The sequence below is a fragment of the Homarus americanus genome, unplaced genomic scaffold (genome assembly GCF_018991925.1).
Source record: "Homarus americanus isolate GMGI-L3 unplaced genomic scaffold, GMGI_Hamer_2.0 scaffold34494, whole genome shotgun sequence".
Lineage (NCBI taxonomy): Eukaryota > Metazoa > Arthropoda > Malacostraca > Decapoda > Nephropidae > Homarus > Homarus americanus.
The window spans coordinates 44,117-65,370 of record NW_024734042.1 but is presented as its reverse complement, the minus strand read 5'-3'; the positions used below and the strand labels follow the sequence as shown (position 1 = coordinate 65,370).

Sequence of the window (21,254 nt, the reverse complement as noted above, 5' to 3'; positions counted from 1 at the left end):
CTCTCATGCTTCCTACTGGAGGGAGTGAGTCATCTTTGTTGGTGTGTAGTGTTGTGGATATCTACTACTACTACTACTACTACTACTACTACTACTACTACTTTTTTTATAACGTGGCCTCCAGCCTACTACTACCACTACTACAGTTTCTGTTATGATTATCCCTATGATCGGATCTAAATATAGACAAATATATATATATATATATATATATATATATATATATATATATATATATATATATATATATATATATATACACACAAGGAAGAATTCAATTTACAAGCAGTAATACTAACGGTGGACACCGTCCCCCACGCCATGCGATATACAATATAATGATAAAAGTAGAAAATATCAGGTAAAATCAAACACAGTAACCGTGTTTACCAACACACTTGTTCAATATTGTGTCAATTTCAGCTTCGTGGGTCAAAAAGTGCCTAAGATATCACCCGGACAACCAACCAAGACTCATGACAACTAGGTGGAGTAACGGTAGCACCTGGAGACGGCCTGTGAGAGTGAGGAGGGTACAATAAGTAATTAAGTTGCTCGTGGCTCACAAAGCGAAATCAATCAAACAAAAATGTTAGTTCAGGTCACTAAATTAAATGACGAGACGCAGATCTATCACTAGCATGTCTACGGACTTGGCGCACCCACATTCAACCACATTAAATGACGGGAGGGCGGGGAGGAGTCACTTGTGTGAGGGACACCTCTCATGCCACTATGACTGTCGCCGCCACCATGAACACTGCCGCCACCGTGACTGCTGCCGTGGCCATCGTCGCCATAGGCATGACCGCCGGTGCCACCGACATAACCGCCGCCACTACGGGCATGACCGCTGATCCCACCAACTCGTCTCCTTGTCTAAAAATTTGCGGCGTGCTAGTAAGTGATCCACCAAGTTACTTAGGTCATATCGAGTGTTGATGTAAAGTGACCACCGTGTGTGTGTGAGAGAGATAGCGTGATAATTATGGTCTTCATATGATATTTCTCCCCAACAGAACTACCCACACCTGGACGTAGACAACACCACAATTCCTTACACCATGAGGGGCTCCATCATCAAGGTCCTGGATATAGTAACAACTAAACTTAACATGTGGTAAGACTTAGTTTATGATCAGTTTACTTCACATGACTCACCAAGTAAAAAGTTTATGTTTGTATTTAACGAACTTTTAAAATTAAAAACTAAACATTATTGGAATCATTTTCATGATCAAATTATTTTTTATATCATCTTTACTGACCAAAGAGATACACTTCCTCGTAGTTTGTTACTGCAGTGTGGTACTGGAATGTGGTACTGCAGTTGGCGAGTTGTCCGGTCTTGGACTATTCCTTGACATTGGGTCATGCAACTAGTTAACTTGGGCCGGCCATCCTCGTTACACGAGGGGCAACCATTATTATTATTTAGTTTGTGGTACTGTAGTGTGTAGTACTGTAGTGTGTGGTACTGAAGTGTGTGGTACTGAAGTGTGTAGTACTGTAGTGTGAGTTACTGTAGTGTGTAGTACTGTAGTGTGTGGTACTGTAGTGTGTAGTACTGTAGTGTATGGTACTGTAGTGTGTAGTACTGTAGAGTTGTCTTACTGTAGTGTGTAGTACTGTAGTGTGTGGTACTGTAGTGTGTGGTACTGAAGTGTGTGGTACTGAAGCGTGTAGTACTGTAGTGTGTGGTACTGTAGTGTGTAGTATTGTAGAGCTGTCTTACTGTGGTGGGTGGTACTGTAGTGTGTGGTACTGTAGTGTGTAATACTGTAGTGTGTGGTACTGTAGAGTTGTCTTACCGTGGTGTGTGGTACTGTAGTGTGTAATACTGTAGTGTGTGGTACTGTGGAGTTGTCTTACCGTGGTGTGTGGTACTGTAGTGTGTAATACTGTAGTGTGTGGTACTATGAGTTGTCTTACCGTGGTGTGTGGTACTGTAGTGTGTGGTACTGTGGAGTTGTCTTACCGAGGGTGTGTGGTACTGTAGTGTGTGGTGTGGGTTGTCTTACCGTGGTGTGTGGTACTGTGGTGTGTAGTACTGAAGTGTGTGGTACTGTAGTGTGTGGTACTGTAGATCTGTCTTACTGTGGTGTGTGGTACTGTGTGAGTTGTCTTACCGTGGTGTGTGGTACTGTAGTGTGTGGTACTGTAGTGTGTGGTACTGTAGTGTGTGGTACTGTAGAGAGCTGTCTTACTGTAGTGTGTGGTACTGTAGTGTGTGGTACTGTAGTGTTGTCTGTACTGTGGTGTGTGGTACTGTGGTGTGTAGTACTGTAGTGTGTGTGGTACTGTAGTGTGTGTACTGTAGAGTTGTCTTACCGTGGTGTGTGGTACTGTAGTGTGTAGTACTGTAGTGTGTGTGGCTGTGGTGTGTGGTACTGTAATGTGGTACTGTAATGTGTGGTACTGTGGTGTGTGTGGTACTGTAGTGTGTGGTACTGTAGAGCTGTCTTACTGTGGTGTGGCACTGTAGTGTGTGGTACTGTGGTGTGTGCTGTGGTGTGTGGTACTGTGGTGTGTGCTGTGGTGTGTGGTACTGTGGTGTGTGGTACTGTAGTGTGTGGTACTGTGGTGTGTGGTGCTGTAGATCTGTCTTACTGTGGTGTGTGGTACTGTAGTGTGTAGTACTGTGGTGTGTGGTACTGTGGTGTGTGGTACTGTGGTGTGTGGTACTGTAGTGTGTGGTACTGCAGAATTGTCTTACTGTGGTGTGTGGTGCTATAGTGTGTAATACTGTAGTGTGTGGTACTGTAGTGTGTGGTACTGTAGATTTGTCTTACCGTGGTGTGTGGTACTGTAGTGTGTAGTACTGTGGTGTGTGGTACTGTGGTGTGTGGTACTGTAGTGTGTAGTACTGTAGTGTGTGGTACTGTAGTGTGTGGTACTGTAGAGCTGTCTAACTGTGGTGTGTGGTACTGTAGTGTATGGTACTATTGCCGTTATCCCTAATGAACTTCAACCGTAACTCCTGGTCGAATCAAGACGCTTCTCAAGAAAGCCGCTCTTCAAATTATAAACGAAAAACAAATTGAACAGCGATGTGTCACTGTTAGTGTTTGCCTCTATGATAAATATTGTGACAGAAAATATTAATACGGCCGGAATAAATGTCTGACTCTGCTCAGTGGTGTAGTTGCCGCCTGAATCTGACTTGTAGTTACTCACTGTCGAATTTGTTTCTCGTTGAAAATACAGCCTTCAGCATTACATCTCAGAACGCATACCAGCTCGCTCCTTGTTGCCACCTAACAAAACCTTTGACGAACTCTGTAAATTAATCTTAACTACCAATGTCTTGGAAATTTATGTTACTGTTGTATCCAAAATTTTGTACCACATAAAATACCTGCTCTAGAAAAACACTATTTCACTCACTTGTTTTAGCACACTCTGAGGTACGAGTTCCACTGTTTTATTCCTTACACCCACTAGCAGTCAACTTTGACTAAAACTTGGGATGCAGATTCCCTACGAGACAAGAGTCTATGTAATTAAGTTTGGCGTTCTTTTGCCCTGTGTATAGGACTGCCGTCCCTTGTAGGGGGGGGGGGGCGTAAATAAAGATCTAAAACCTAAAAAATAAAAATAAACATAAACATTAACTATTCTCGGAGTACTTGTAAATATAAGTAACCCGTAGAGTCCCGATCTGAATGTCTTTAAGACCCTCTTGTGGGTAGGAATTGCTGTTTTTACACACACTGCCATGACACATTGTAAACCTGGAAGAACGCTAATCATTATAATCAGGTGTGTTTAAAAGTGGCGAGAATTTATAAGAATATTACAGTTTTTAGAGAGATATATGCAGTTTCTCATTATCTACTACAGCTACGAGTGGGTTCTTCCAGACTTACTCAGCTCAGGATATAAACTACCAAACGGGTCTTGGGATGGAGCGATGGGCTTGCTCACCCGCCAGGTGAGTCTCGTGCTGTGCTGCGCTGTGCTCAGGTAAACAATGTTAAGTATTTTATGTAAATATCCTATAGTTTTCTCACCATATAGATCCAGTAAGATTATGTCTTCCAATTTCAGAACATGTAGGGAGTATTTGATAACCGTGGACCATAGGGGTACAATTTGTCATAACATGCATCATAGAAACGCTATTATGAACCACAAGATTTCATGCATTAGTACAGTAGAAAATGTGCCGTGAATCATTTAGAATAAAATAATTGAATACGAGAGATAATTTAAAAATACTACTAATTACAGACGTACTTAAAAATGAAAACCTAAACAAAAAATTCAGAGAGAGAGAGAAATGCTTGGGGTCCGCACTAGCTCACCGCTGTCCGTCAATTGAGGCAGATAAGAAAAAATAAATAAATAGGAACACCACGCCCACTCTCACTTAAATATGCTTCTGTTATACTTCCATCAACCCGTATCTTATATTTCTTCACTATTTTATCTTATTTTTTTTGTACTATGGGAGATAAAACATAGATCGTATTGTTTAACTTAAACATGTCCACTTAACAGAAGTGTGAAATGATAGGCACTGCAGTTCCTGTGAATCATGTGCGGTTTCAAGCTGCCGACTTCAGCACACCTCTCTACATGGAATACATCGTGATAGCTCATCAACGTCCAGTGATTGCGGCGGACCTCGCTGGTTTCGTGAGACCTTTTACCACTTTCGTAAGAGTTGTTTTATGTTGTGAAGATATGGATTATTATTATTGAATTAAAAAACGAAATATAATTTTGACTATCGGTAACTAGTTATGAGCCTTTATTTCCATACCATGTTGCAGATATGGCTCTTCATCCTCCTAACAATGATTGCAGTCGGCGTGGTGATATTCTTTATTGAGTGGGAAGAGAGCCTCCTCTATCCACAACAAAGGTAAAGAAACTGATATTGAAATTTATAGATTTTTTTGGGCGAGATAACTGTAGATATAAATCATAAGATATTAATACAGAGTACAATAATGTACTTTCCCAGTACGGTAGTATAGAAAGCTTAAATCTTCTCATGTTTCTTTCCTTGTGGTTGTCAGGGAGCTAAACCATTGGGCCACGATGAGTTTAAAAAGCTACTCCACCGTAACTACTAACTTGTAACTCAAGTACAGTACGTGTTAAAAATGAGATGTGAAGTAGCAATAAAATCAATTGAAGACGAGTGTAAATACTGTACTGTACAGTACATGTTATATGCGACAGATGAAGGTCCTAGGAGAATGGCTGGAAGTAAAGGAAGAATATAATATGTGTTTGCATTTGGTCTTGATTCTGATGACTTACAAAATATCAGGAAAAGTCTTAAAATGTGTAAAAAAATCACTATTTGTTAAACGAATTTGGCTTTATTTACATACCAAAGTATTCACATGGATAGGGCTTATTTCCCAGTGTTTGAAAACGATGTTCAACTTGCAGTGACGAGATATTACAGCCATTTGCATCATTAACATCTAATTTTTTATGAATTGAAATACTAAAATATTTCTTAATGACCAAATTTCACTACATTTCAAATGACCTACACTTAACATTTTTCAATTATGATAAAAATAACGTCATTAACAATAAGATGATAAACACCTTGATTCAGCTTGAAATACTTTAAACCGGAGAGAGAAAACAAAATAGTGCAACATCTCATACTGTATGGCAGTAGAGTAAAAACTTGTACTTTACAGTGATAGTGAGAGTGATGGCGGAAAGTCGTATGGGAGTGTGGGTCCCCTCACCGTGGCCTGGACCTCCTGCCTCTGGACGTTGGGCGCTGCTATTGCTCACTGTGAGTGTTGTGTGTCCTTAGTACAGTACACGGGAGGTTACTGTTACTACATGGTATATGGGTGGTCAAGGTGAGTGTTGTGTGTCCTTAGTACAGTACACGGGAGGTTACTGTTACTACACGGTATACGGGTGGTCAAGGTGAGTGTTGTGTGTCCTTAGTACAGTACACGGGAGGTTACTGTTACTACACGGTATATGGGTGGTCAAGGTGAGTGTTGTGTGTCCTTAGTACAGTACACGGGAGGTTACTGTTACTACACGGTATATGGGTGGTCAAGGTGAGTGTTGTGTGTCCTTAGTACAGTACACGGGAGGTTACTGTTACTACATGGTATATGGGTGGTCAAGGTGAGTGTTGTGTGTCCTTAGTACAGTACACGGGAGGTTACTGTTACTACACGGTATATGGGTGGTCAAGGTGAGTGTTGTGTGTCCTTAGTACAGTACACGGGAGGTTACTGTTACTACACGGTATATGGGTGGTCAAGGTGAGTGTTGTGTGTCCTTAGTACAGTACACGGGAGGTTACTGTTACTACACGGTATATGGGTGGTCAAGGTGAGTGTTGTGTGTCCTTAGTACAGTACACGGGAGGTTACTGTTACTACACGGTATATGGGTGGTCAAGGTGAGTGTTGTGTGTCCTTAGTACAGTACACGGGAGGTTACTGTTACTACACGGTATATGGGTGGTCAAGGTGAGTGTTGTGTGTCCTTAGTACAGTACACGGGAGGTTACTGTTACTACATGGTATATGGGTGGTCAAGGTGAGTGTTATGTGTCCTTGAGTACAGTACACAGGGAGGTTACTGTTACCATATTATACAGGTGGTCAAGGTGAGTGTTGTGTCCTTAGTACAGTACACGGGGAGGTTACTATTACTACATGGTATATGGGTGGTCAAGGTGAGTGTTGTGTGTCCTTAGTACAGTACACGGGAGGTTACTGTTACTACATGGTATATGGGTGGTCAAGGTGAGTGTTGTGTGTCCTTAGTACAGTACACGGGAGGTTACTGTTACTACATGGTATATGGGTGGTCAAGGTGAGTGTTGTGTGTCCTTAGTACAGTACACGGGAGGTTACTGTTGCTACACGGTATACGGGTGGTCAAGGTGAGTGTTGTGTGTCCTTAGTACAGTACACGGGAGGTTACTGTTACTACATGGTATATGGGTGGTCAAGGTGAGTGTTGTGTGTCCTTAGTACAGTACACGGGAGGTTACTGTTACTACCACTGGTATATGGTGGTCAAGGTAAAGGTGTTGTGTCCTTAGTACAGTACGGGAGTTACTACTACACACGGTATATAAAATTGAATCAAGGTGTGTTGTGTGTCCTTAGTACAGTACAGGAGGTTACTGTTACCATGGTATATGGGTGGTCAAGGTAGCGTTGTGTCCTTAGTACAGTACGGGGAGGTTACTGTTGTTACTACATGATGCAGGTGGTTAAGGTGAGTGTTGTATTGTCCTTAGGCACATTGCACAGGAGGTTACTGTTACTACACAGTATATAGATTGGTCAAGGTGAGTGTTGTGTCCTTAGTACAGTACACGGAGTTCTGTTACTATGTGGTATACGAATTGGTCAAGGTGAGTGTTGTGTGTCCTTAGTACATTACACAGGAGGTTACTATTACTACATGGTATATGGGTGGTCAGGTGTGTGTTGTGTGTCCTTAGTACAGTGCAGGAGGTTACTGTTACCATGGTATATGGGTGGTCAAATTAAGCGTTGTGTCCTTAGTACAGTGATACACAGGAGGTTACTGTTACTACCACATGGCCCTATACGGGTGGTCAGGTAGTGTTGTGTGTCCTTGGTACAGTACACGGGAGGTTACTGTTACTACACGGTATATGGGTGGTGGAGTGAGTGTTGTGCTGTGTCCTTGGATAGTACACAGGAGGTTACTGCTACTACATATGGTATATATCTCAGGTGGGTAAGGTGAGTGTTGTGTGTCCTTAGTACAGTACACGGAGTTACTATTACTACACGGTATATGGGTGGTCAAGGCTGGTGTGTGTGTCCTTGGTACAGTACGGGAGGTTACTGTTACTACATGGTATATGGGTGGTCAGGTGGTGTTGTGTGTCCTTAGTACAGTACAGAGGAGGTTGCCCTTTTCCATGGTATATGGTGGTCAAGGTAGTGTTGTGTGTCCTTAAGTACAGTACACAGGAGGTTACTGTTACTACGGTATATATGGGTGAGTCAAGGTGAGTGTTGTGTGTCCTTAGTACAGTACACGGGAGGTTACTGTTACTACACGGTATACGGGTGGTCAAGGTGAGTGTTGTGTGTCCTTAGTACAGTACACGGGAGGTTACTGTTACTACATGGTATACGGGTGGTCAAGGTGAGTGTTGTGTGTCCTTAGTACAGTACACGGGAGGTTACTGTTGCTACACGGTATATGGGTGGTCAAGGTGAGTGTTGTGTGTCCTTAGTACAGTACACGGGAGGTTACTGTTACTACATGGTATATGGGTGGTCAAGGTGAGTGTTGTGTGTCCTTAGTACAGTACACGGGAGGTTACTGTTACTACATGGTATATGGGTGGTCAAGGTGAGTGTTGTGTGTCCTTAGTACAGTACACGTGTGAGTGTTAGGTGTCCTTAGTACAGCACGGAGGTTACTGTTACTACACGGTATACGGGTGGTCAAGGTGAGTGTTAGGTGGGTCCTAGTACAGCACACACGGGAGGTTACTGTTACTACACGTATGCGGGTGGCTGGGTCAAGGTGAGTGTTGTGTGTCCTTAGTACAGCACACGGGAGGCTACTGTTACTACATGGTATATGGGTGGTCAAGGTGAGTGTTGTGTGTCCTTAGTACAGTACAGGAGGTTACTGTTACTACACGGTATACAAGGTGAGTGTTACCTTATGTTACTGTTACTACATGGTATACGGGTGGTCAAGGTGAGTGTTGTGTGTCCTTAGTACAGTACACGGGAGGTTACTGTTACTACATGGTATATGGGTGGTCAAGGTAAGTGTTGTGTCCTTAGTACAGTACACGGGAGGTTACTGTTACTACATGGTATACGGGTGGTCAAGGTGAGTGTTGTGTGTCCTTAGTACAGTACACGGGAGGTTACTGTTACTACGGTATATGGGTGGTCAAGGTGAGTGTTGTGTGTCCTTAGTACAGTACACGGGAGGTTACTGTTACTACACGGTATATGGGTGGTCAAGGTGAGTGTTGTGTGTCCTTAGTACAGTACACGGGAGGTTACTGTTACTACACGGTATATGGGTGGTCAAGGTGAGTGTTGTGTGTCCTTAGTACAGTACACGGGAGGTTACTGTTACTACACGGTATATGGGTGGTCAAGGTGAGTGTTGTGTGTCCTTAGTACAGTACACGGGAGGTTACTGTTACTACACGGTATATGGGTGGTCAAGGTGAGTGTTGTGTGTCCTTAGTACAGTACACGGGAGGTTACTGTTACTACACGGTATATGCATTCAGGAGAAAGATTTTCCGGGGTAAATAAAAGTGTCAAAGGAATGATGATGATAAAGGTCACATAACTGCTGGAAAATGAACAAAATGATAAAATAAATTTATCAGAGAAGATGTCACAAAAATATGGGACTATAAAAAAGGAAATCTCGTAAGATCTTGTTGGAGACAGAAACTAAGTGAAAGATAGGCAGAGTTTGTAGGAGAACTGTACCGTGGTAATGATAGCTTGATGATAAGAAATAAAGTTGGAGTTACCAACTATGGAAGCAAAAATTGAGACACATGAGAGCAAAATGTGGTTGATTGGTTTCCAGTAAATATTTCAAAATAAATGGGCAAGAATGAGACCTTCCAGTCCTTTAATAAACTCAGTGTTTGTGTTCTTAACTATAACACCAAGAGCCCTAGAGTGACCCAGTTAAATTTAGGGCAATTACTTTGATAAGCATTATGTACACTCTTATTATTTGTAATATTAAATATAATAAACAATAGAATAAACAATGAATTATACAAATATCAAAAAGATTTGTGAGGATGACACTAAATGACACTTTAATAGCTTCAATGCACAGAGACTTCGTACTGTACCTTTAGCTAAGTGGGGTGCATCCAACCTGGTGTCCTGCAGTACTACTAAAACAAAATAATTAATATTCACTAAGAGGCACGATACTGCACAATTCACCATAAATGTTGACATCATCATCATCATCATCACCTCATAAATCAAAGACATTGAACTTTTGGGCATCACGCTTTACAAACTTTGCTTTTATGCAGTTTGTACTCATGTACAGAACCAGGCATTACTTTACCTATTAACAGTTGCCAACAATCATGTTAAGTAATGTGTGCACCCAGATGGGATACTTGTGTCATCTAAGGTCTGGGAGTGGTGATGAGGCACTTCCCAGCGATTCAGTGCAGAAGAATATCTATCATAACAGCCATGATAAATGACTTTACTAAAATAGGTCCAGCATTGTATATTCTATGACACTTCCACAGTCAGTGGTCTAACGAGCTAAACTAGTACCCGCGGGGCATCTGGGAGGGCCCATAACTTTTCCGTTAATATTTCATTTCGCTGACCCTCTGCCGACCAAAACTCATTTATACCAGGACTAATATTGTGTGAAACTCCTTGCAACAAATTATTTATCCTATGTCATACAGCGTACACCAGTTTAAAATATCCTACTTCGAATATATTCAAACTTTGACAAGGGGACGCCTCGACATCATCACTTGTTTGATCTTTATCTGCTGTTTTATGCAGGAAGATTTTAATCTTACTCTGTGTTATTATCTGTTATTGACATAATTATGTAATTTATGATAACTGTCATCTAACTGATATTGTCACTGGTTGCTGAACATACTATACTGAGTGTTTAAGGTCGAGTGTTTTAAGTAATGTGTCAGAAAGTTATCACAAGTTTCACTATAATCTTATTGGTATAACTTCTATCTCTCAACAGCGTCAACTTGGTCGCCACAGAGGGACTCTGTCCGGGTTCTTTCTGGCCTGTGGCTGTTGATGTCAGTCATCTTGGGCATAGTTTACCGCTGTAACCTGAAGGCGATGCTCATCATGCCCAAGATAACTTATCCCTTCAACAGCCTCGAGGAGTTGATGCAGACGGACATACCTGTGTATATACCTGAAGGCAACTTGATTCATCAGTTTGTAATAGTATGTACTGTATATCTTCAGTATCTACCTGACCAAAGGCGACAGAAACCAAAAAGAGGAAGAATAGGGATGAGTAATGCAAGAAGAGTAACGAACACAACTAGTGGAGCAGGGTGAAAAAATAATCATCGTGTTTGTGGTAAAAGCACCAAAATTGGCATAGATCATGTTTAATATGTTTACTAAATGGTTTCAGATATAGTTCCAAGCTAAATATCCCCAGAAAGCCCGCGAATGGGTCAAATCTTCTTATAATTTTTGATAATTCATGGACTTTAAACAACTGGAATATAAACCAGTATTATTTTATATTATGCTTGGACCTGTAGGAGATACAATATTATCAAACACGCTCTTCTGGTTTGATATTGTTTCCGGTGCAAATCTGCAGGAACAATTGTGTTGGGTAGTGTTGTGGCCATAACAATCGAGTAGTGTAATAAAAATCCTTACGGTTTACCATAGATAATTAAGGCTACTTTATACATCAACAAAAGGTTAGAACAGTAGTATGAGGCTATGAGACGTAACTTAAAAACTCGTAGACCGTTTTAGTCCAGTGAATTAGTACATAGACTACTCACGATTAGTATTTTTATCGAAAGTGTATCTTAATCTTCAAGAATTTAGAAGTGTGTCGGTGGTGAAAATATTAAAGAAACAACGGTAAAGTAGGACCTAGTCTTTTTACCTTGCGTATATATATAAGGGTTGCAGTTCTTTCACTAATAACTACTGTATTTTTTTTTTTGACAACCAAATCCTTTTTTATAACTTCCTTAATATCATCGCAGTCCCTTTATCCATCTTGATATTACGACAGAAAATGAAAACACAGACTTATTAAGTTCCATTTTTTGTTCAGAATTCAACCCTTGATCCAAGTATTGACGTCCTGACTCCCTTCTCCCTCACCTCACAAGCACATCAGTTTCACATACTCCTCCAGCTTTTTTTCAGTCGGATCAATTAAAATATTTAATCATTATGTATAAAGTGAACGACACAAGTTTGAGATAATTTGTGAGAAAATAACTTAACATGTAATAAGGTATTCATAAACTGAGTCACTTATTTTATGTGTTCAGATACTTTAAAACGTTTATATATTGATTTACCGAATGAAGCCAAACTACATAATATTATATCCTTGTTATGGTAAGACTGTCTTGAGTATCGTATTGGTTAACAAAATGTTCGTATCATCACAAATAGAATGATAGAGAAGGAGAGAGTTAGATGTGATAAGTTAACAAGTCACCGCTGGAGAGAGACAGGTGAGGGGAAGTTTGGCTGGACCAGAGACTAACAGTAGGTTGACAGTGTTTACTGATGGAGAGAGAGGCAGCAAATATACTTCACTAAAATACCGAGAACATAAGTAGAAAGGTGAGAGAGAGAGAGAGAGAGAGAGAGAGAGAGAGAGAGAGAGAGAGACATGAGGAAAATAACTAGAAAATATGGAGAACAGTATAGCTAGATAGATACTTTGAGAGAGGAATATGAAAAGGAAGAGAACGAGAAAGAAAGAAAAAGAAAAAACTTATAGGAAGAGTAGAGAGGAGAGAGAGAGAGCGAGAATGAGAAATAAATAGACAGTCAAATGGATAATATATTTCTCTCCGTGTACAGTTCGCTCCTCCAGGTTCACTGCTCCACAAGATCAACGACCGACTCATCACTCACTTCGATGAGCCCCGAGCAGTACGGGACACCTCTGGCGGGATACAAGCAGCCATCACCACTAACTCAATCATGGCTCATATTCTGCATACGTTATTCTCAATGGTAAGATTATGTTTGTATTAAAAAAAAAAACTAACCAATCAACTTATGCACAATGAACTGATATGAAGCAGAGACTATCAACGCCTACTGTACTTGCATACTGTGTTTGTTAGTTGAGGACATGATTATGGGTAGGTCTGTGTGTGAAGTTTTTATAATTTTCTTAAACATGGTTGCGCCTTGAACCCACTCCACACAAAATGAGAAAAAACCGTTAAAATAACATATATCCTGTAGGTAGACAGGCAGAGAAACTAATTTAAATCTTATCCAAATACATTTTTCTAAGAAATTTGATTAAAATGTAGAAAACCAGACCAAGAATAGTAGATATGTTCATAACAGATATTCCTTGACGGTAATGTTGTACTCACCACTTTTAGTAAGATTCACTTAACTACACAAAAGGTAATTTCATTAACACTCTTTAAGAAAAATTAAAAAGGATTTACATAAGGTTCTTGTGGGGGTGTTGTCACGCGTGTACACTTGTTTAATCTCTCCCACAAAGTAGTAAGTCTTCTTAAAAAAACGTCTTAATTTAGACCAGGCGTGGCCAGACATTCATGTGACTACTCTGATTTTATTAAATTATATTCTTGTTTGATTTATTCTTGTTTAAGTTCTGTTGCCTGCCATAATTTTAATATTTTTTTTTTCTGATTTGGAAATTATATTGGAAACAGGAAAAAGGTTATGAATAAGCCATGGGTTAGAGGTAGCTCCTACCTCGTTCTAGTTAACGACCAGTCAACATGAGGTAGTTCTTAACACTACCAAAATACATTTCTATCTCTTCTGTAAACTTTCTAAATTTGTTATTATCATTTTCTACATAATGGTGATATTGTTACATCAATATTTGTAGGATGTTTTTGTAACTGTTATGTATGTTACAGACAAATTCATGTCCCATGTATATTGCGTCTGAGCCTGTCTTCACGGCAGTCTCCACGGGCTTCGCTTATGCCAAGGGATCACCTCTCAGAGAAACGTTCGACCCCATGTAAGTTTAAGTTGCTTTTGGAAAATTTATTATGCAAAGTGATAAGGCAGCACTTACACGGGTAAGATATGGGTTGTTGGTGTAATAATGTTATTACTGCGCTTCAACATCAAAGGTCTTTCAAAACCAAGGATGGCGTTTTTCTTGAAGTTTACAAAACGGGGAGCGTGTACCTCCAGTAACTCAAACGCCAGACGACCGCAAAGACGGTGTAAGGATAAGGTGTAGGTTCGACTACCGCGTGAACGAGTGGGGGCATCACGTTGACTCATTGATATGGAAGAGACACCAATGTCCTTAATGATGGAGAGGAAAAGCGTAACGTTCCCTTAAAACTGTTGTGGGATGCGGAGGACACCTGGACTTAACTGATGAATACAACGATAATCAATAGATATGATAACTTGGACGTACTTGAGATCTGGTGCGTTAATGCCCCACAAAGAGCTGTTTTAACTCACACTTACAGCTATCCCATACACACACACCATTTGTGATTATTCACAATTCACTGACAGGAACAACTAAGGTAGAACCAATGATCTTAAGCATTAGTTAATGCCAAATGGACGATTAAAAGAACTTGTTCAATATGTCAAGAACATAACAGTAGTATTATGAGTAATTACCTTGTGCTGGTGGTAGAGGAAGCTCTGGCGCCGTACAGGCTCACCTTCTGGCACCGTCTTGACACTTTTATGACACCGCAGGACACTTGACAACACCCTGCTGTACCTCATGACACACTTTACACCTTGCGATAGTTCAAGACACTTTGCAACACTTGACGACTTTAATGACTCTTTACGACACTTTGCTAGACATTAAAACATTAACGTCGCTTTATTGACACTTTGCATCACTGGCACTTTGAGAGACTTCACAGCCCCATACGACACTTTTTGACACCATATGACACTGTTGTACCGTATGTTGCTTGGACACTTTATAACTAATCGATAACTTTGACACTTTATGGCACTTTTTGGCACTATGAAACTGTGGTAATTATTGACGACTGACCCGCCGGCGATTTAGTATGGTAAATGATTATAAAAACGCTGCACTTCACTGTGTTCTATAGAGGACAGGGTCATAGTTTCTTCAATTTTTGTAACCCAACCCAACCCAACCCAACCCAAGCTTAATATAAAACCACCGCATTACCGTCGAGACGACTAGGTAGTACTCACTGATGACAATAGAGTAAGAAAATAAATAACTCGTCGGCAGGTTAGTCGTCAATATTAACCCTCTTACATTATACGACACTTGTTAGACTTAATAGCACTTTATCAGACCAAATGGCACTTAAAACCACTTACAAAAACTTTTGGATATTACATGAATATTTGTGACATAACGTGACACTTTATGGCACTCTAAAACCTTATGCCACTTTACGACACTTTATGCCACTCTTATGACATGTATAGGTGTTTTTGGCGTCCACAATTACTTTGTGACACTTATAAGTTTTCGCATCACTTATAAAACTTCATAAAACAAACACTTTACAACATGGCTAAAGGTGTAGATAACGGCTACCACCAAAGTTGTTTGATGACTTTCTTTATTTACTCTATCCCGCTTCACAATTCTGCTCCCGGCGCCATTTTTGTTGTTTACCTCGCTGAATCCCTCTTCAAGAAACGTTTCCTATAAATGATGGTAAACGCTTCCATGTATTCCTCCTCGCCATTGCTGATTTATATCAACCTCAATATTAAGGTACGTTGTTTAACAAATAAATTAACTCTTTAATACATAGAATCTGACCTAACATACCCAACCTAGGGGTATGTTAGGTCAGGTTCTATGTATTGTCGTTTCCATATTTGTGTTTAATATCATGATATTAGTGTGTAGAAAAAAATTCAACCAATTCGGACAATTCCTTCTGGTGGTAGCCGTTATCTACACCTTTACACGAACATGTTATTATACGTGTGATCACCACAATATTTATGAAAACTTTGTAGTACTTCAAAGCACATTTTGAAACTTAAATTAATACCACTTTGAAATATTTATAATAACGTTACGACACTTATAAACACTTTGTGACACATGCAAACACTTCATGACATTTACAAACACTTTACTACACTGACGAACACTTGACTGCTTTGTAGACCTTGCCAATTTTAGTCTCTTCACCGGCTATTTGTTTGTCTATAAGCTACGCGCACGTCTTTCCGGCACTAAGGCAATGACAACACTGCGTATGTCGTCTTGTAAATGCAAAGGCCTTTGTTGACATTCTCTATAAATCCCAAACCGCGAAACGATGCAGATTCAAGACTTGGGTGAACCGGCCAAACCTCGTCTCAGTGCTATAACGGACTGAGTTTGGTCGTGTTTTACTCATTCGTTTCTCCACACATGTAGCTTTAGAGATCTTTGTATTTATCTGCTGTAATTATAAAGTATAGGGCAACGTATTACACAAGATTATATGCCTTTTTATTAGTTCGTATAATCGCTCGTTTTTGGATGAATGAGTCTGATGTATCGAAATGCTGTTCCGGAACCCTTAAAACCCCTACGTCATCGATGTCTCACAGTGATGTCAGTCAACTGTAAACAAAAAATATCCAGAATTATTTCTATTGTTTATCCCGCTTCATTTGCACTTAAATAACAAAAAACAAATGAGAAACAAACAGAAATAAGATACAACTGTATTAAACCTAACAAATTACGATAGAACACATTTTTAATTATTTTCTTATTCCGAAAGTCAACGGTTTCGAAGACGTGTGTGCTGTCTCACGAACAACCCAGACCACGACTAAACCAAAGCTACCAACAGTCTCCACGCTTCTGTCTGGTATATTGTGTGGTTTAATATTTTAGACAGACTACAGACAAACCAAAGAAAGTTAATTACCTTAAACTTAACCATGAAAGGTGTTAAAAAGCAAGATGTTAGGCGTTTCTTAGGTTACCTGCGTAATTAAGCAAACTATTAACTACAGTATGGTAGTTTGCAGCAGTAGTTTCCCTTGTGGTTGTCAGTAGTAGCAATATTATATTGTCGTTATCATAATCATTAGTTATTATTAATATTATTTACGTTACTGTTAATCCAATATCACTACTGTACAATTATCAATATTAATATTAATATTAATATTATTATTATTAATATTTTTATTATCATTTCTACTGATTCTCATTATTATGAACATTCTCAACAGCAATTATAATCACCAATGCCATTATTATTATTATCATCACCATCCATGTTATTACTATCAATATTATCATCGTCATCATCAGTGCAATCATCATCATCAATGCAATCATCATCATCATCATCATTATCATTATTATTATAATCAGACTCGTACTCAAGAAGTTTGGACAGTCACCGCGATAAACCTGCACCCAGACACTGCGGCACCAAAAACGTGGTCGAAACCTCCCCCACATCCTCATTCCTCCCAGTCTATTCTCTCTTCTCACTTAAATATTGTATACTGGAGTAAGTAAAGTGTATTTATCTTAGGGTTACCTTCCGTTAGATTAGGTAAAGTATGTTTATCTGACCGCAAGTAATTTAAGTACAGTACAGTCTTGGCGGTGCCCTTGCATTAAAACAATGATAAATAAAACTTGCACAGAAGAGTGATGTGTACAGGAGAAGCCAGTACAGTAACCTTATGAAGCACTGAGTGTAAGACGAGTACTTAGTGAATTGACACGTTGTTTTTGTATTACAGACTAAGAAGACTTGTGGAATTTGGCATCGTCCAACATGCATATGATAATGCAGTACGGAACGGAACAGTTTGTTTTAAGCCTGAGTCCTTCACCAGACCCAACAACAGCCTTCGGCCACTGGAACTGGGAGACTTCTACGGTGTCTTCGCTGTTTATGCCGGAGGTGAGGAACCGCTGAGCCCTGTCGCTAAGGTCATCCTATATTTATCTCTTTATTGAATTCATTTTATGAAATAAGAGAACTGAGTATGAGGAAGATGACAAAGGTCTTCTATAATCGGGTAGATGTAGTGCTATAATGATGGGTTGGTTACTCTTGTACTCTTGATGTAATTGGGCTCCATTTAGTACAGGTATTATGACAATCTGATTATTTACCAGACACAAATATGTCAGGTTGTGGACAGTATGGTTGCCGGCGATGGATCTTACCTTCTCCTCCATAATGAAATACATTGTTATTGTGAACTGTCTTCACTTATATTATGGTGTTCCTGCTCCATTAAGTCAAGTGTATTGTAATTGATTTAACTGTTATGTTAGAACAAGGAGTTATGTTACTGCCCTTCATTGTAACGTTTTGTTTAAGGATTTATTCCTTTAGAATAATGGTGTTATGTTGTGTCTATGAGTACATTTTCATTCTCAGCAGATCTCAAGTTTTTGTTATCTCGTCATTATCGTTTGTACGAGTATTGTAAATAGTTTAACCTAATCATATTAAGTTGTTTTACTCTTTGGTTTTGCTTTACCTGTATTTGAGATTAATTAACATTTAGATAAGTTTCATGATAAATAGTTATTTTAGTTATGAACCCAAAAGAAGGAAGAGTTAATGAAACACCAAAATACTGACTAAAAAAATTCAAACAAGTCAATGCAATATAAACCAACTAATGAATGTGATGATGAACAAACAAATCAGTTATATGATATCCTTCAAGATGCTATACTGTAGGTGATAAAGCGCATAGACACGTCTTCGTTTCCAGGATCTTTTGTATGTCTGTTCCATGTAAGCGACGAGGATGAGGTCATCTACTACTGAAGTTCAATGATGCAGGCGGCTGATATTTTCTTCTTTTCCTGTAGTCATCTTATGTTAAAAAGTCCCTTTTCCTAATACTGGATGTTCAACCTGCTGGCTAGACTGGCATTGGCGTGGGTAAGGAAAGCAGCCAAGATAATGGAGGGTTAGCGCCATATTTTTCTCCCTTTTGGATAGAGAAATATTCTGACTGGGTGCCACTATGAAGGACTACACTTCTCAGTTCTTAATGGAATTATCTGACAGTAGTGATAACTGTGCTGGACAGCCAAAGCCACTGAGGATCCCCATAGGTCTTCCATGTTGACAAGGGAAAACACCTTAGTAAGATTGACTAAAGCCTTGTAAGGTAATACTACTGTTTGATATTCTGTCTGGCGATCATCATAGATTACGTCAGTGGTGCAACAATATGGTGTAAAGTCGCATTGCAACTGTGGGAGGAAATTCATCATGGGTGGAAATAAAAATTCTGTCACGTTCATTGATTTACGATTTTGTATCAAACTGATGGTATTAGATTCCTCGTCATAAGATGGATCGGTTGTCGAGGTGCGCCAAACCCGGGTGCTGAGAGACCTGTTGAGTAATCTGGACATCCACGTCACAGTTTCGGTTGAGAGGAGGAATGTAATGCGTTTTCCAGCAGTGAAGGATGCCTTTTTGGCCTTTACTGTCAAATGAGCCAAGGGGGGTCCACGCTGTTGGTAGTTGGGCCACAGATACTATAACTTTGGTGATATTGAAGAGTTCGTGCACCTGATGTTGATCCACTGTGTGTGTGTGTGTGTTAATAATATCCTAAAATAATAGGTGATATTGGATCTATAGTTATCCTTAAGGCTCCACAATAAATGATCAGGCAGACTTAATGTTTGTGTGTTGTCGTGTATGTAAATTATGTACTGGTTATTTCCGTAAGATAAATTTTCTCCCTTTCTTTTCAGGATTATGATCTATATTATTAGTGTTTTATATATTTGTCCCATACCGCTTCTAGATGTTCTAAATTACTTAATATCATCACCTTTAATTCTGAGTATAATTAGTTTTACCTCTTTCGTCACATTTCCAGTGTTCTAATATTCCAAATTGCTGCTGTTATTAAAATTATATACTGCACGTACTGCACTAGTAAACAACAATATTTTTGTCACTGCCTTTACGATATCATTAAGATATTTAAGCTATGAAGCTGGACAATATTTCATAACTAAGAAGTGATCATCTCCACCAGGAATGTTGTTGGCGTCTGTGGTGCTGCTGGTGGAAGTGACTCTCAAGGGTCGCCAGAGACTCCAAGGTAATCGTGGTGTCTAAGGTCATACAGTACTACAACACTGACCTGAGGGTCGGTGGTGGTGGTGGTGCTGCTGCTGGAAACATTAAAGGTTATCTGCATTAACGCCTCAAGTTAACACCCAACATGAGGTAAAATACTTTCATGTTGTAAGTGAATTGGAGTGAAGCAACACATCTTCTTGGAGTATTTTTGTAGTTCATAATTAACGAGGTAGAATGCTGTTCTTTAAGAACCTTAAGTAATGTTTCACAACATAGTGTCATGAACCTTACAAGAGTGATGGCATTATGTAAGTTATAAGGATGATTCACACATTTTAGATTCTCATATGATGTTAACAGCAGAAGCTTTTCAGTGTTGTATTAGAAAGCGATGTGTCTTTAATTTTTATTAATCGGGATATCACTAAAATTCTGCATGACAAAAACTGAGTGGAATTAGAATTTAAAATCCGAATGAAACTATTAGTCAGAACATCAAATCTAAAAAAAATACCAATTTAAATTACATTTCTGAATATAATTACCTAAAATTAATTCAAATTTCCTGGAAGTGTGAATAACATTATTTTTGTTATTATATATTCATAATTCTGAGGGAGAACTGAAAGGTGAATTATAATCGACTGACTTCGTATCTCAGCAGTGTTAGTGAATCTGGACCCAGGACTTTTAAACTTTTATTACAAATTATATACAGTATACCACATCACTCTACGAACGTGGCAGAGAGTATTTTTTGTGTTTACCCAGAACCGTTATCTCGTCCATTCTGATTATAATGAATTTGAGTTCTGAATTAACTTATAATGAATATATCTTAGCGAGAATCACTATTTTAACACACCTGTCACTAATGACTACCTGTCTCTGTACTCAATCACGTGAAATAAAAAAATCAACTAACTCTCGTGTTTCTATCCTTACCTTTTCTGATAATCAACTTACTATGTTATGATTGGTCGTAATTATGATCAATTGCTTCAACCTATATATAATCACCTTGTGTTTGGTAATGCTACTTAAAATTATCAAGAAAAGAGAGAATAAAAATGTGTAGTTCTATATGTACTAATACACTAACTGTTATATATCTTGATACATATTCATCTGAAATACCAAATCAAACCTCAGAGAAAGAACTGACAAGAATGTGTGAGTGAGTGTTCGGGGGTGGTGGGTGTGTTAATGGTGAAGGCAGTACAGTATTAGAGAGTGAGACGAGTAGCTCCAGCTAAACTTAACCATTATGGATTGAGAGTCCCAGTCGTTGTAGCAAGAATTAGGTTAGGTTAGGTTAGGACTGTTCCATATTACCGACAACGTGAGAGTGACCCGCTACACGCATCATAACGGGCTTTTCAGTAAGCTTCAAAGCCCCTATTATTTCCCTCAACAAGATCATAAAACGAAGCAGTCAATT

The 21,254-nt window shown here is 39.3% G+C and overlaps 1 protein-coding gene across 2 annotated transcripts; it reads left to right on the top strand.

Annotated features, from left to right (window-relative positions):
* Positions 1–696: 696 nt before the first annotated feature.
* LOC121870134 (glutamate [NMDA] receptor subunit 1-like) lies at positions 697–20,738 on the top strand. 2 transcript variants are annotated; one of them, XM_042371909.1, is made up of 11 exons: positions 697–900; positions 1,020–1,120; positions 3,844–3,934; positions 4,504–4,641; positions 4,779–4,870; positions 5,673–5,773; positions 10,744–10,958; positions 12,591–12,746; positions 13,646–13,752; positions 17,481–17,644; positions 19,767–20,738. In XM_042371909.1, the coding sequence occupies exons 1-11, from the start codon at positions 736–738 to the stop codon at positions 19,847–19,849; spliced, it is 1,413 nt and encodes a 470-aa protein (XP_042227843.1). In that variant the 5' UTR covers positions 697–735; the 3' UTR covers positions 19,850–20,738. The 2 variants fall into 2 exon arrangements, with proteins under 2 accessions (XP_042227843.1, XP_042227842.1); XM_042371908.1 differs by having other exon boundaries at positions 4,504–4,662.
* The last annotated feature ends 516 nt before the right edge of the window (positions 20,739–21,254 follow it).